At 37.7% G+C, this 17,038-nt stretch overlaps 1 protein-coding gene across 1 annotated transcript in view; it reads left to right on the forward strand.

Annotated features, from left to right (window-relative positions):
• Positions 1-17,038, forward strand: part of FOXP2 (forkhead box P2) — a 316,762-nt gene that overhangs the window by 231,172 nt on the left and 68,552 nt on the right. The window contains exons 6-7 of the mRNA XM_054987876.1: positions 6,658-6,871; positions 12,322-12,426. Of these exons, the coding sequence (XP_054843851.1) occupies positions 6,658-6,871; positions 12,322-12,426 (319 nt within the window). The remainder of the gene's footprint in view (positions 1-6,657; positions 6,872-12,321; positions 12,427-17,038) is intronic.

Here is a 17,038-nt window from a genome sequence, read left to right on the forward strand (position 1 = left end):
TGCTCACATGTCCAACATTTGTTTGACGTACTGTTACTCATTTGTGATAATTTGTCAGGAGACATATACCACTGATACATCATTTTATAAACATTTTCTTTAAGTGTGGATAAATAATTTTGTATGGGAAGAAGCCAGAAATAAGATTTGAAATATTAAAAAAATTAAAATCGAGGCAATGTAGCAGTTCCAAATATTAAACTATATCACCAAGTAGTTGCAGTAGTTTAGATATCAGATTGGATTATAAACCCAAATAGAAGAAGCATTAAATTAGAAATAATCGATACTAAAGAAGGAATTCATAATTATTTATGGAGTAAAAAAATCATTAACCACCATTCAAAGACAAAATGGCACTCATATTTTGAGGGATGGACTACTACGAATATGGTTTCAATGCAGAAATATAATAAGTCTGCCAATTTTGCCATTAGCATCTCCAATTGATGTCTATTTGTAACATTACTATAAGAAATAAAATTGATTATAAAAATCATGAATATATGACAAATGAGGGAAAGTAAAAACATGACATGAAATTCATGCTGAAGGAAAAAAAACATTCCACGGTTGTTGTATTATCAAATAGTGACTAAATTCAAAGAACAGTTCAAAAAAGAAGGAGGCTGGTTAAGAGAGAAAATGTTTTTTGAACAATTAATCACTGGAGATTCAAAACACCTATTAGGAAAAGTATATAAAATATTTTTTTCGCAATATGGTACAGAATCAGAGCAAGTAAAAATTATATGATAAAATGGATGGAAAACATTGGAGAAAATATATATATGAGCCAGTGGGAAAATTTATGGACCAAAGAAATCAGATTTGCAGAATGTCATATCTTAAGAGAGAATTGATATAAAATGTTTTTCAGATGGTATATTACTCCCAAGGACGTTGCAAAAGCTAAGAAGGACTGTAATGGAAAGTGCTGGAAATGCCAAAACACGAATGCAACATTCTATCACATGTGGTGGACTTGCCAGAAAGCAAGGAAGTATTGGATAGAAATACATGAAGAAATGCAAAAGATATTAATGTTTAAGTTTGTGGTGAACCCCCCAAATATGTTATTAAATATTTTACCAGGTAATATTATAAAATTACATAGTGAACTATTCAGATATATGGTGACTGTGGCAAAAGTAGTATATGCAGCAAAATGGAAGGCAGAATGATGTCCATATTTGATGGAATGTAAGAATAAACTAAATGAATATGTGTCAATGGCAAAATTAATATCTTGTATATATAATAAGCCAATTCCAAGAAAATGGAAAGTATTTTTGATTATGTAGCTGAAAAATAAAAATAATTAAAAACAATTATTATTAAATGTAAAGATAGATGGAAAAATAAATTGAAGTGAAAAGTTAAGAATATAAGCAAGTTTATATAGATATGTGCTTTATAAGAATATTATTTAAATGATAGTTTATTCATGATCGTTTTAATAGGATTTAGACGTAATGTTTAGCTTCATAGATGATTATTCATGACTGAAGTTGTGGATGATTGTAGAGATATTAATTAAACAATTATGTGATTTAGTTCATTTTTATGTGTTTATGTTTGAGCTTATTATATGAAATAAATTTTTAAAAACTATTTAAAAATGCATGGAAGTGGTAGTCAGAGGAGTGGTATACCCTTACTTGGCTGATTGGCTGATAGCGCCCACTCCAGCGATCTCCTACAGGAACAGATAAAACTAATAATGAAACATGCCAAAACTTGGGACTTGTAATAAATTTCAAAAAGTCGAATTTAAACCCTTTTAGGAGGGTGCAATTTATAGGAGCAGTCCTCGATGCTTCTCTGAACAAGGCCTTTCTGCCATCAGAGAGGATATGGAACATAAAGTCTGTAGTGAGATCCTTTACAACCTGTAGATACTAATCAGGACTGAAAATTCAAGCACTCCTGGTCTCGTGGCAGCTACTATAGCTGAAATACCTTTAGCGAGATTACCAATGAGGAGACTACAACTGTTTTCTGTCAGTTCACTTTCCATGGGTACACTCTCAGGATAGGAAATACAGTATACCTAGGACAATAGTCAGATCATTACTAAGATAGTTGATGAATTCTCACTTTTTAGGAGGAGTTGACTTGGGTTCACCTAAGATTGGGGCCACAATCACCAGAGACGCCTCAACACTTGGTTGCGGGGCTCATTGTGGATGCTTTTCTACTCATGGCACATGACTGGAAAGTGAAGAGAGGTTGTATATCAATATTTTGAAATTGAGAGTGATATGGTATTCCCATCTCCTTTGCAGATATGGTGAAGGGCAAAAACATTAAAATACAGACAATTGCACTGCAGTGTTCTACATAAACAAGAAGGGAGGCACAACTTTCCAAACTCTGTGCATGGAGTCCATACTTATTTGGGATTGGGCTACCATTGTCTATTGGTTTAAGCTAATAACTAATCCCTCTGGTTTAACCGGTTTAATAGCATGGGATTCTAGAGTACCACATTGGATCAAAAAAACGGAGCGCAAATTGGGTTATTATGGTCTTTCCAAACAGTTTTTGATGAATATGGAACATGACTTGGTCAAACCCTTTGTGAAACAAAGAATCCTGGATATTGAAAGGCAGAACGACTTGAGTCAAGTCAAAGGGTATTTTCCGGGAATAGATAGCCTAAACCAAGTGATAATGATGCCTTACTTACAAAACTTGGATAAAGCAGATTATAGAAGAGCAGTTACCCTCCTTAGAATGGACACGTTATCATCAGCGGTCATGGAGGGCAGATATGCAAAACAACCACTCGAGAAAAGAGTATGTATATGTGGGGCTGGAAAGATAGAAACTAGGGGACACATACTCTTCAAGTGTGAGCTTTATCAAAATATTAGGGCAATCTTCATAACTCCAATTTGTAATCAGTTCCCAGGTAGAAATGATAGATTCTATCTAGATAAGCTTTTAGCCGATAAGGACCATGAAATTACATTAAAGGTGGCAAATTTTGCTGTGCAAGCCATACGGATTAGGAAGTATTTTACAGGGGGAAATATTTAAATATTTTATAATGTTAAGGATTTAAATATTTAATAATTTGGTCTTAGGCACTCAGGTTTTAAGGTTTTAAATATTTAAGTATCCGTATCCTGAAATTTTAGTGAATAGATTTGTAAATAATATGACTTACCCTGACTGTAGGTGGTATGCTATTATTGTGTGGTCTATGGCCGTAATAAAGATATCTGATCTGATATTTGGGATTGGGCCAACAGACAGAATGCATCACTTCAGGCCGTTCATATTCTGGGAGTGACCAACCTCATTGCAGACAGACTGAGTAGAATAGGTTCCTCCACTCATGAGTGGTCACTGAAAGAATCATGCATACTATTGCTGTTCTGACAGTGGGGATCCCAGACATAGACCTGTTTGCGACAAGAGAGAATCAGAAAGCCCCTTTCTTCTGCTTTAGAGGGGGATTAGATCCAACAACCCTAGGGGACACATTTCAAGCTTTTCCTCCCATCCCTCTAATCTCCTGAATGGTCAGCAAGATACAAGTCGAGGGAACGAACACCATTGTAGTGACTCCATTCTGGCCTTGCTAACCATGGTTCCACCGGCTATTATAGCTGGACAGAGGCAAATTTCAACAACTGCCCATGGTTCCAGAGCTACTCACCTACAGGAGAGTCCAATATCACAACGTACCCAGACTCAAACTGACAGCCTAGTTGTTTCTACAGTAGAAGGCTCCCAGAATGGGTAGCTGAGGTTATCTTAAATGCAAGCAAACCTAACACCAGAAAGTCTTATGTCCACAAATGGGACAAGTTAATTGATTGGGCTAGCCCAGAGATTAGAATATTTACTGAAGCTTAAACAGGATGGTCTCTCCATCTCATCTCTGAAAGTGTATCTAGCTGCTATCTCAGCGTTTCATTCCCCTATAGGATTATACATGTTTCCACCCATACCCCAGATTGTTCCTCAATGGTCATTACACCTGGTTTTAGCAAAGCTGATTATGAGGCCCTTTGAGCCTTTGGCTACTTGTCAACTAAGGGCCTTATCTATGAAGGTGGCACTTCTAGTAGCAATTACTTCTGCCAGGAGGGTAAGCGAACTGACAGCACTACATATGGACCAACCTTTCCTTAAGATCCACACAGAAAAGGTGGTCCTTAGATCTAATCTAGAATTTATCCCAAAGGTGATTTCCAAGTTTCATACCTCACAGGAGATTATACTCCCAGTATACGTTCTGTCCCCAGTATCTGAGGTTGAGAGGACATTTCACACATTAGATTTACAAAGGACAATTTTCTTTTATCTGGACCAGTGCCCTTTAGATCAAATGTCAAGTTATTTGTTTGCCACTCTGGTCCCAATAACTCACAGACAATTGCTAGGTGGATAGTCCAGGCTATCAAAGTATGCTATAAACAGGCTAACCTACCTTGTCCTCTGGAAGTTCGTGCTCATTCCACCAGGTTGCAGGCATCTTCAGCTTCTTAAATGGGTACCTCTACAGGATATATGCAGAGCAGCAACATGAACTTCACCTGACATTATGCTCTGGATGTTTTCAACAGGAAAGAGGCAGCAATAAGTCCAGCAGTCTCACAGTTGCTGTTCAAGAGAAGAGCCTAACCCTCTTCCTTGGGTAAGTGGCTTGCTAATCTCCCATGTGGGACTGCACAGAAGACCGACAATGGAAACAGGGTTGCACTTACCTGCAACTGTTGTTCATTGAGGTTTTCTGCGCAGGCGCACGTACCCTCCCTCCTGCTCTGCTGTGTGCTCTTCACTGCTTACCTGGAGAGTCCGGCGGTTTAGAAGAAACTGAGGGTTGGGGGTACCACCTCTCCCAGAGTCTGGGCTGTTTTGGCGGGAAACGGCTGTGCATGCGATCTGGGGAGAGAGAGGGCCCCCCCCCAGAGGTTTAAAAGCTGCAAAACGATCTCTGGTTGGCAGGCCTATGCGTACGCAGTCCCATGTGTGCCTGCATAGAAGACCTCAATGAACAACAGTTACAGGTAAGTGCAACCCTGTTTTCTCAATTCATGCAATTAATTGTTTGTGTACTGCCTTGAGCAAATACTATAGCAATTATACAACTTATATTTCTTACAACTGTACATTTGCTTACCTTTTCATATCCATAGCATTGTTTCCTATGACTTGCTATGACAACCATTTGTGTGCTAAAAAAAATTTTGTTTTATAATCCAACTCATCATTTTTTATGTTGCTTTTCAAGGGCACCTCTGTTAATACTAAGTTTCACATGAAAAATATAGCCATTGGCATATACTACAGTGCAATAATACTGAGTTTGTGCTGTTCTTATGTAAGAAGCTCTGTTGAGCTTGCTATACAACATGGAACACATTGGGAAATAGCCGGAAACATTGACAATGCTGGTTGATAGGAAAAGCATTATTAATTACAGTTACTGAAACAATTTTTAAAAATCATTTTTCCATCTGTAACCTTATTTAACAATATTGATATGAAATTAATTATAAGTAAGAAAATCTTCAAGAATGTGTATATAAATTTCCTCACTTTAATAACTAATAATATGATTTTTTGCCCTTGATATTCTATCAAAAATTGATAGGCGTGCAATATTTTTATTTTATTTATATATTTGCTTACATAATTCCTTGCTGAGATTCAAAGCAGATTTTTAAGCCATTAAATGGAGCTTTTATGGATAAAAAATGTTTTATCAGAGATTTGGGCTCTCTCGGGCATAATGGCATGATTTTGGTCAGTGTAATGCTTGATTCCCTGACACCCTCAACTTAAGATGCTGTTCTTGTAACTAGAGATGTAACCAACCATATCCCTCTACTTCTTCCCTACTTGAGAATCTGCAAAGGAATGGCAAAGTGCTTGTCCATACAAAAACATCTCAAAATAGTTGGTGCTATTCAATAATGTGGTGCATTCAGAGAAGTGTCCTTTTGACTTTCCCTTGTCTGAAAACTGTTGGGTTCTGGAAGTAATTCACTTACTGCAATTTGGAAATTAAACAGGAGTACCTACTATGTGGTTAAATATTAGCCTGGGCTAATTACCATATATTAGGTGAAATTCTGTCCTCGATTTTAAGACTTGTGCAATCCAGTGTCCTTCAGCTTGTTTCCTTCCCTGAGTTGTATTTTGTATTTGAAAAATGTAGGCTAACACTTGTGTCTTTGTTGCACCTGGATACATTTCTCATTACATTTTTGTTTAAAAGAGATGCTTCTAAACAACTTTGTGAACGTTGGATGCATTTAGCCATTGTTGCAATTAAAAAAATGGACTCAAGAGATAATGAAAAACTCATTTGAAAGCTTCTTTCAGTACTTGTTTTTTTCCCCAAACAGTAGCTGCCAGTTGTTGTGTGTAGCTTTGACCCTCAAATAAATATTTTAAGTAAAAACATATTAGGTAAGCTGGTGGCCTTTAATTGACTGTAACACAGCAGAAAAAATAAGACAAATTTACTCCCTGCCAATAGAAGTAAAATGAAATTATGTTTTAGTGCATGTTGATAGTGCTGGAAGAAACAGTACCACTTTTATTGTTGGCATTAATCCATTAATAACACTGAACTCATTATATGAACCTCTTACTTTTGCTATATTAGTGGAGTTCTCTTTCATTTTATAGCTGGCTTAAGTCCTGCTGAGATTCAGCAGTTATGGAAAGAAGTTACTGGAGTTCACAGTATGGAAGACAATGGCATTAAGCATGGAGGGCTAGACCTCACTACTAACAATTCCTCTTCTACTACCTCCTCCACCACTTCCAAAGCATCGCCACCAATAACTCATCATTCCATGATGAATGGACAGTCATCAGTTCTAAATGCAAGACGAGACAGGTAATAAGATTTATCATTTGCTTTTCCATCTGTCATAAAAGTACTTCATAGGCATACTAGTTATGACTTAAGCAGTAAAGAAAACCATTGTTAAACACAATTAGTTGTTAAATACAATTAGTTATTTTGAATCTAATCCTTAGTAGGGGTATGCACTCCAAAAATATTCGGGTTTCCTGAAGGAGGAAAAACATTCAGAAATACTGAAGCCACTTCAGATTCGGGTATTTGAATCACTTCGGAATGCTCTGTAAACTACCCCTCCCCCACCGCCTGACAGCTGATAGTTTAAAGGGCCCCTTTCCTGCTGCTTGCAAGCGTGCTGGCTGTGATTCGGGAAACCCGAATTTTTACAGATCAAGTCCAATTCGGACATTTTTTCCGAATCGGAAACCCAAAGCGCACACTCCTAATCCTTCGATTCAGTAAATAGGGGTGTGTTTTATTGAAGGAAGTGGAATGAAATCATTGTAATCTTCTCATCTTGATCAAGATGGGTAGCCATGTTAGTCTGTCTGTAGCAGTAGAAAAGAAGAAGATTCCAGTAGTACCTATATGACTAACGAAATTTGTGGTAAGGTATGAGCTTTTGTGAGCCACAGCTCACTTCTTCAGATACTTTTTCTCAGCTTGAGTTGTGGGATTTGTTACTATGCATTGGCTACATTAGGTTGTATGCTACCATTAAGTGTGAAGCCTTTGATGGAAGGAGACTTTTTCCAGTAGGCTCTGCCTCTAAAGGAAAGCTCTGCACTTAGCTGAGTGCAGTGGTAGGATGCAACCAAATATTATTGCCGTGCTTCCTTCTTTAATTTTAAAGGGACTTGTGTGACCATTTCATGGAAGCCACTTGATCATGATGCCACCAGTGAATTTGGTTGCTTTCGGTGATAATCTATCCTGTGGATTGCATGTGGTGTTAGCCCTAATCCAGTTGAAATTAGTTGTGATTAAGATCCATTTAAATCAATAAAATATATTAATCATAACTAATTCATTCTATTACTTTCAACCAAGTTGAGTCACGGCAACTAATTGTAGCTGGATTGAGGAGGGTCATATTATTTATGATAAAAAAGAGGGATATGTTGGGGGACTACTGAAGATAAGGCCTATAGTACCTATATCAGTTTTCGAAGATTTTGCAAAAAGGTTTAATTAAAATTGGTATATTACATCCATAATTCTATTAGTTACATTCACATAGTTCCTGTATAATTTGTATTAATTATATACTTTAGAAATTAATTAAAGGCATGTAGCAATAGAAGTTTAAACCTAGGATCTCTGCATATGTTTAATTAGAGTAATGTCACATTATTTGAATAATTGTAACATCACTTTTGATAGAGCTCTTATGTCATTATCCAAGCTTTGCCTGTTTATGACATTTTCAGAATTGTTGAAGAAGGGAAAGAATATCTGAAGGCTATGTTCAGTACATTTGTTTACATGGTATTGGATCCAAAGTAAAAAATGGATTTGCAGTTACAGAACAAATCATTTCCGCAATCCCCTCCAATCACCGAAAAGGCTACTTCTTTGAGTCAGAGGACCTTCTAGACTAGTGTGGGATACAGTGCAAAGGGGAAATGGACCATCTTCATTCATGAACAGAAGTACTTTCCACTTAGAGAAAGATTACCTTGGGTTGAACTCATAGAATCATATCCAGATATGATAGCTTACAAAAATAATTCTGCAAACAAACAGATTCTGTGAAATATTCCTTTTAACTATTTACACTGCTGGTGTATTATAGTATATTTATCATATTACTTTCATTATTTTTAAATAATTTCTAGACATGCTTTTAATTTTGTAATTTCATCAAGTTTAGCTAGTTGATGAAGATATCTACTTCTGTAATTTAGAGCCTCTGAACAGCACTGTGGTAAAAGAAAAATGTATCACTGATAATTAACTGAGTAACAAATTTTATTTTTGCCTCCAATGGAATTAATTATGCATTTGCTTGGATGCACAACATTAAGTACCTTGTGAAAATGGTGCCCTGGAATGAAACCTTTGTTAAGACTGGTTCACAGTATAGGTGTGGACTGGAAAAAATTAGTATTTTTCAAATTCGAGTATCTGGAGACTGATGAATAAATTGCAAGGATCTGCTTCTGGTGCAGCTGATGGGGTAACCATCATGTTGCATGAGAAGCAACTCATGAGAGCCTAGCATTTCAGGATGAGACACTGGAACTCAAGTCACAACATCCAGTCCGGGATCTTTTGCAGGACCCAAACCCAGGAAATCCATCACCATGAGGTAAAGGTGGTGGACTGCGCAGTAAATGCACTTGATGCCCATGAGAACTGCTGCTACCTGGATCTTTGTGCCATCGTTGGTCATCATATAGCCTATGGTGATTTCCCTGCCTACCCCCTCCACTAATTGCCTTTCAGTGGTGGGAGAGAGATTGGCCACCTCATCAAGGACCTCAGCATGGAGCAAAGCAGTAGCCAGCCCAGCAAAACCCCACCACCACCCTTTTCACCCTGCCAAGCATTGGTTGTCCCACCCCTATCTAGGACTTCATTAGGTTTCCACCAGTGCACAGTCAGCAAGAAGTACACATGCTGTGACTGACAGCAAGTAGGGGTATATGCAGTTCAGGTCAGAATTCGGGGGGAAAAAACAAATGTTTGTTCATTTGGTAAAACTTAACTTTTCTGGATCAAAATAGGCAATACTGAATCATATTTGGTATTTTGAACTCAACCCACCAAAGTAATTTGGTAAAATTTGGTAAACAAGACTTGGCTGTTCCTTTACTGTTTCCCTGCAAAGATACAGCAAAGAAACAGCAGTTCCTGCCTCTCTCTTTTTTTTTTCCAGAAGAGGGAGGGGTAATTTTTCAATCACACTCCCTCAAATTTGCAGGGAACCTTCTCCTGACTGTCTTCTAAAGACTCCCTAAGTTTCATGAATATTGGACCCTGGGGGCCAATTCTATGAGCCTCCAAAAGTGTTCCCAGCCTCTCCATTGTGTCCTATGGGGGAAAAATCAAAGCTGACTCCCACTGCAGAAACACACAGGGTTGCTATGGCCAAAGCATGCTCCCAAATGTAAGCTGAGCTCATCCCAGAGAAAGCCCGACAGAAGCAAATTGAAGCAAGGGAATGGCATCCCCCCCCAGAACTGAAGTGAAGCAAGGCAACCAACATCATATCAGAGAATCACATCCACTCCATCCAAACCAATCTGAAGCAAGGGACACTGTTGCAACTTAGCCCAACAGAAGCAAACTGAAACAAGGGAATACCCTGTGCTTGTGGCTGGATACTGCTTGGTCATGTTCTGTGGTGTCCCTCCACTAGCTGAATCCAGTACCTGGCTGCCACGAAATACACTGATACTGTTAGGCTAATAAAGGGAGGGGATCATGGTCCTGCTCATTGTGGTGTGAGCAGGGATGTTGTACCAAGGACAGACACCTTGGAGCAACCTACAGAACCCAACATTCTCAATTATGGAAAAGGGCTGACCATCTAGAGCAAACATCTCACCACTGAGGCAAATGACCTCTTTTCTGTCTTCTGTAGCCCCCCCCAACTTTGTTTGACAGATTAGTGCCACCCCACCAAACATCATCATCAGCGATACTTAGCATCCCTTCCCTACAGGAGACCTGGGTGGGGGGGCACGAGAAGTAGGCCTAGAATGACCCCAGTCTTGGCTTGCTGACAGTCATGTGGCACCAGCCTCACTCTCCCCCCAAAGAAGCACCATCTGACTGACAATATTAGCCTTGTTTCAAAAGAGTTTTTTAACAGGCTCTTTCTGACTTCTTATTCTAAAAGCTGGCAACCTGGTTGGGGGTTGTAACCTGTAGGTAGAAATATGAACTCTCTTTAAAAGCTTTATTTAGTAATGCTATTCATTTTAATAACACTACCAGGGAAGTGGGTTTTTTTCTTTCAAAAAAATCAAGCAAATTCCTTTCTGGAAAACACTGAGACTAAAACCTGAATAGCCCAAGCAAGCCTGATATTGTCAAACCTCAGAACCTAAGAAGGGTCAGACTTAGTAATTGGATGGGAGACCTCCAAAGAAGATGAGGGTTGCAGAGGCAGGCAATGACAACGTGAAAACTTGAATACTTGAATTTAAAAAAAAAATCAAAAGCTTTTAAAAAACATTAAAAGACAAACTACTTCCTGAAGAGAAGTAATCCAGGTAGGCAGACACCAGTCCAGAGTAGCAGCAGAGGCACACTTCAGACATCTCAGACTATAATGGAGTTCTGCTGCAGCAAAGCCTGCTTTTATGCTGTTTATTGTTGTTGTTGTTGTAGCCATAGGCCTTAACATACCAGCATATACACAATGTAACAAAATGCCACATTGAAAGAGTTAAAACATAATTACATATTTACATGACAAGATAAAGCTTAAAATTGAAAACTTGGATGATAAAAAGATAGAAGATGCAAAAGGAAGTAGGAAAAAACCATTAAAATTCCAGAAAATTACAGTTTGGCTAGAATTCTTACAGACTTAGGAAAAACTAATTTCTTCTTTATGTTTGTTGAAAGATAAAAATAACTGCTTTAAGAGTAACCAGAGGAAAAACATCACAAACCTAGTTCACAGTGATTTTATTAATAATTTTATTGCTTTTATGCTCTCTGTCCACGGTCAGAAAGCATTTCAAAAAGGCTACCCATGAGAGAATCACTATGATTGGCCACACGGTTACAACTCACTCTGACATGAGATCCCATTTGCAACTACCAGAGAGCTGCCTCATTTCCCCTTCCTCTGGTTGCCCAAAAAACCTGTAAAGGAGGGGGGACGGTGGAAAAAAAACAGGGTGCTAGAGATCTTTAAAAGAGCCACCCTGCTACTCCCAAATAACCCAGATATTTCTGGATTATATGAGAATGCATCTTTTGACATACCTGAGAATCCTGAAATGATTTGAGATTCCTGAATGTACCCAAGAAACACCAATAAGGATTTTTCATTTATATTTTTCAGGACAGGTATACTGAATCACACATACCTAGTTCACAGTGATTTTATTAATAAAAATTTGAAATAATATAAAGAAACAGTTGTAAGTTGTAGCCACCTTTTTTTTTTTTTGCAGAATTGATCCGGTGTGTGTGTGTGTGTGTGTGTGTGTGTGTTTTATTTAGAGGAAAAATCTTACACTGAGGTCATGTGGTAAAATTAGCATACTGTTTAATACAGTCATTTTTTTCATCCTTTATTCACAGTAATCTTTGGCTCTATTTCTTCTCTAATTAGAACATCATCTAGCCCTGGCAGTTGAACTATTCAGTAGAACGATTAGATTTTTCTGACTGCTCTGAGCTGAACTGACCTGTTTTGACCTGTTTGTCACTGATCATAACCTGACAGGCAGTAGCAGCCTCCAACTATTACGGGTTTTTTTTTTAGAGGAATCTGATGCCTTATTCTTTTACCACAGCTCATCCCATGAAGAGACTGGAGCCTCTCATACTCTCTACGGCCATGGAGTTTGCAAATGGCCTGGATGTGAAAGCATTTGTGAAGATTTTGGACAGTTTTTAAAGTAGGTTGATTTTTATTACTGAGCAAAGGAAATGCAGATCGCAAGTCAAGTTTGGCTGTAAAGTGTGTCAGGCATTGTTGTTTTATGTTCTAAACAACCTGATAATCGAGGCCATGTGTAGAGGGTCGAGTTATTATCCTTTCTCTCACATAAAACACTTCTACAGGTCTTGCAGAGAGGCACAGTGTTTAATCCGCTTATTACCTCTTTGCTGAAATACATCCTCAGACAATATGAAGCAAGTCATTTGATACAAGAGAGCCGTGCAACAATGTTTGACATGTTTCTCAGTAAAGCACATGGGCCGTATCCCGTATGTACTGTATGGATGTGTTTGGGGGGGAAATGGTGCCTTTTAGGCCTGTTCTTTGGTACTCATAATTTGCATTCATTCTTTTGGTACTCATAATTTGCATTCACACTCAAGAGAAACTAATTTCAGAGTAGCATACAAAATGTTCGCATTACAACTCCAGAACAGCATGTCCTGATCCAGATTATTTTGGAAGCTCTAATGCACTCATGAAGCTCAGGGACAATCAGGCTTTTTAGTTACTTTGCTTTGTATGCAGTGCAATTAATGTGCAAGGGTGTTCATGTCAGAGGATTCAAAGGGAAAGGCCTTGTGCATGCAACTTCTATGTGCATATTAGAGCTTCCATGGAAGTCAAGAGCCCCTGAATCAGGACCATGGGCTGTGTATGTGGGCTAGCTATAGCCTCTAGGCCTCTGTTCATGTGAAACATTCACATATACTTAGTTTCTTTGTGTTTTCTCCAAAATATACATTCCCTTATAACACTGTCATCGTTCTTCAAACTTTCTCCTTGCTTCAAAGATGCCGTGTCATGCTGCAAGATGTCACAGTTGTTATTCAGAAAGAAAAGGTGAAAAATCCTATATATGCGCCATCACACATATCCAGAATATGGCCAAGAGATATACTGCATTTGCAAAATTAATTATAACTGGGTGAACATACGAAGCTGGAGATCCATCAAATTGGGTGGGGTATGTCTCTTTAAATTAGTACAAGAGCTAAAGATTCAGTTATAAGAGATAAATACTTTTGTAAAGTTTGTTCATATTGCTTAGTATTTTCATTCCGTATTGAAGAGCAAGAAGGCTGAGCTCATATGGAGTGGTCTTTGAGAGAGTAGCCGTACAGGGCTTTAACATACAAGGAATCCTAATGGAAAGTTATAGATAGGTTTGTATAGATGAGTAACTTCACAAACTGAGGCTCTTATGTTGTCATGGTGCAGCTAACAGGGTGAATGAACTGCTTCATGCTTCATCAACAATTAAGTTAATTAGCTCATTTGAAATTGCCCTGCTTTGTTGCCAGGATGTTGGTAGAAACATCAGAAAAGCCTGTTTACAAATGGTATACAACGGGGTATATAGCAACAGCAGCTTAACAACAAGGCATAAATGCACAACATCATAATGGCTTTCTGAGATAACTATATGGAATACATACTTTCATAAGACAGCAGAATGCTTGCATCTTTGTATCTTTAGACTAAGTTATATTCACATACATATCTTATTATTTGTTTCAGTTTTATTGTTATTACGATCTAGGATCAGAATTTGAGTTGCTTATTATTTGTCAGTTTGGTGAATTTTTTTTAGTTGTAGAATGAGTTTGATCTCTACCATTTCTTTTTGTAGATTAAAGAGGTTACTGTTTGCATATGGGATCTATATAAGCTGCTGGAAATTATTTCATGTGAAAATAACCTACATACTGCATATATTGTTCTAAGCATAATTGATACTAAGAGTTTTTAGCCAACCTTAGCTCACGTCTTTTCCTCTCCAAGCAAAACTAATTTTTATAAACATTTCCATTGTTCCAAGGTTTAGCGATGTTAATGCTTTGCTCGCAGCTTCTACGGTTATTTTGCAGATCTCTAGTTTTGTAACCCACAGGAACTAAAAACATTTTGATTTAACAATATTGGTAATGTTCTGCATTTATTGTTGTTCCTGTGTTTGATAAATATTGTGATATATTAAAAAGTCTCTATCATAGACCTGTCAAACTTACATCCTTTCTTCATATGCATCCTAGTGTATCAGGAACTTGATAAAGTTCCTATATTTGAAGCGTGTTTTAGGCTGAAAAAAGAGAAGATTCTTTTCCAACATCTGGTGGGCTGCAGTAGAGCCTTGAGACCTTGGCTTGGATTTCATCTACCAATCTCTTCTGATGGAAGGATTTCCATCCTTGGAAGTGCAACTCCCCACCCCTCCCACTACAGCTTGAAGGGCCCCTGAAATGCTTTTTCTGGGGGGGGGGGTGGATCCCCAAGAATAGCTTAGAGAAGGGAATCAGAGGTCTGCTATGGGGCGGGGGGAGATAGTGAAAATCACACGCACACTTTTGCAAACAATTTTCCCACCCCCGAGATCTGCTATATTCCAATAGAACTAATATTTGAGAACATTTTTTTAAAAATGTACCAATTAAATACAAAAATTAAATATTAAATACACAACCAGTTCCACATTTTGCAGCAGCATTTCTTGTTCCTGGTTCCCTGCATTAGCCCCCTTAACACCTATCTGTATTCAAACTCTTTAGTCCATTTTAATTTTTTTAAAGCCTTTTTTCATTGCAATTAAACTTCCAACTTTTAGACCCAGACAAAGAATGAGTAGATTTTTTTCCAATCCATTAACTTTATAGGGAATGACAGGACTAATGGCAGTAGTTCTCAAGGCTTTGCTCTTAGTCTAATCTTTGTAAGAATGTTGTAGGCTCTGGCTTGAAACCCTGAAGTTCTTGTTAATCGAACTAATGCAAGGATACTGCACTGGAATCAAATATTCATAAGAAGTGCTACCTGGGTCTAGTCATGTGTATCTTTACAACATTCCTGTGACAAGTTTGAAGAAGTCTCTGGTATATAAGGTGAACCCTTATTTTGTGTCCAGAACCAGATTTAAGTTGATGTCCTTCATGCTTTTATTTTTAAAGAAGAAGAAGAAGAAGAAGAAGAAGAAGAAGAAGAAGAAGAAGAAGCCTCTGTGATTAGATATTTGAGGAGGAAGATTAAGACAGAAAACAGTGGATTTGCTTCATTTTTTAAATAATGGAAAAGATTTGAAGTGAAGAATAACCTATAGAATATGACTTTTTAGCCAAGAAATATTTTGATATGTTTTTGTTCAGCCAGAAGATAAATATGCTGCTCTCAAATGAGATTTTTAGAATGTTCAAAATTCTACCTTTTATGTAAACAGAAAGGGCTAAATGTGATTATTCATACATGCCTCTTATTTTCAAACAAATGTAACCCAGTTTTCCTCATAACGTCCTGTCAGCTAGACACTGTGAGCAGCAAGACCATTCCTTGGACAGCCTGTCTGCTTGGGACATCCAGCCCTCAGAATTTGTTGGGTCATTTTTTTCAGTTTCGATGATGATGTATAAGATTTCAGTTTCACATGTGAACATGCTACAGTCGACAAAAGCAATTCTGTTAAATTAATTATTTGGGGCAGAATTTTTTTTTTAAGTTGGGTCAGAAAATATTCCTATACAACTGCAGAGAGAACAGTAATTGAACAGAATCCTAGGCAAGGAAGAGAAGTTGATTAAAAGGCTGCCAAAAATGTTTAAGAATTTGTTTGGAATTTTCCTATAAAACAGGTGTTGACAGAAGTGAACCATTTTGCCGGTCACTAAGCAAGGAGCCCTGAAGATCTCTAAAAGCATTTAATAGTAGTTCTTCATTACTGTCTTATAAATGTCAGAGTGTAGTAACGTATGAGAAAACTTTGGTGTATTTTGTCTGCAAAACTAATTATCATTCCAATGGTCCTAAGTCAGTTTGAGTGTAGATGGATTTGACTTTTAGAGCTTTAAATCAAAAAAAGGTTTACACTATAGCATTCCAAGCAGCAGACAAGTGTTCTTTAACCTGCATACAACAGACGCCAGCAAAACAAAACATGATCTACGGGTACAAAGAAAAGCAATGTTTTTCCTCTGTATAGACAGAACTGCTAGTGTTGAGAGGCAGGGAAAATATCCTGCTATATAAGATAGTGCAGCTCACCAAAAGGAAATAATGTCTTTTTTCATCATCACAGCCTTTAGATGTGGCAAACAAATACAGTGGAAGGAGTAATATAAACTAATTAGGCATTACACTTTACCTGAATTTTTCCTTTAACCCACCCACTCCGCTCTACCACCACCACCCATGATACATAGTTATGTCCATTCTCAAAGGTTGTGTAGATTTCCTTTGGCTTTGACTAGGCAATCTGGTTCTAAAATTATGGCCTCAAGAAAGCATTCTTTGAACTTGTCGGAATCTTGTTGTTTTGGGTCATCATCCCTCAAAACGTAGACATCTGACACAATCTGATAAATCAGTGGTGGCATACTTAAGGTATGGTGACATCCATGGCAAGCACATTTTAAAAATTTAAAATCCTTTCATTGTTTTAACATGAAGTCTTTGGTGCAAAGTAAATCAAACGCCACACTGATGTGAAAAATGAAATGGCTTATTGAAACCATCCCAGACCCTCCAAGTCTTACCTCAGAAACATCATAATTTGAGATTCTAACCTTCAGATTATTTTAGCA

This window comes from Eublepharis macularius, chromosome 9 (genome assembly GCF_028583425.1).
Source record: "Eublepharis macularius isolate TG4126 chromosome 9, MPM_Emac_v1.0, whole genome shotgun sequence".
Lineage (NCBI taxonomy): Eukaryota > Metazoa > Chordata > Lepidosauria > Squamata > Eublepharidae > Eublepharis > Eublepharis macularius.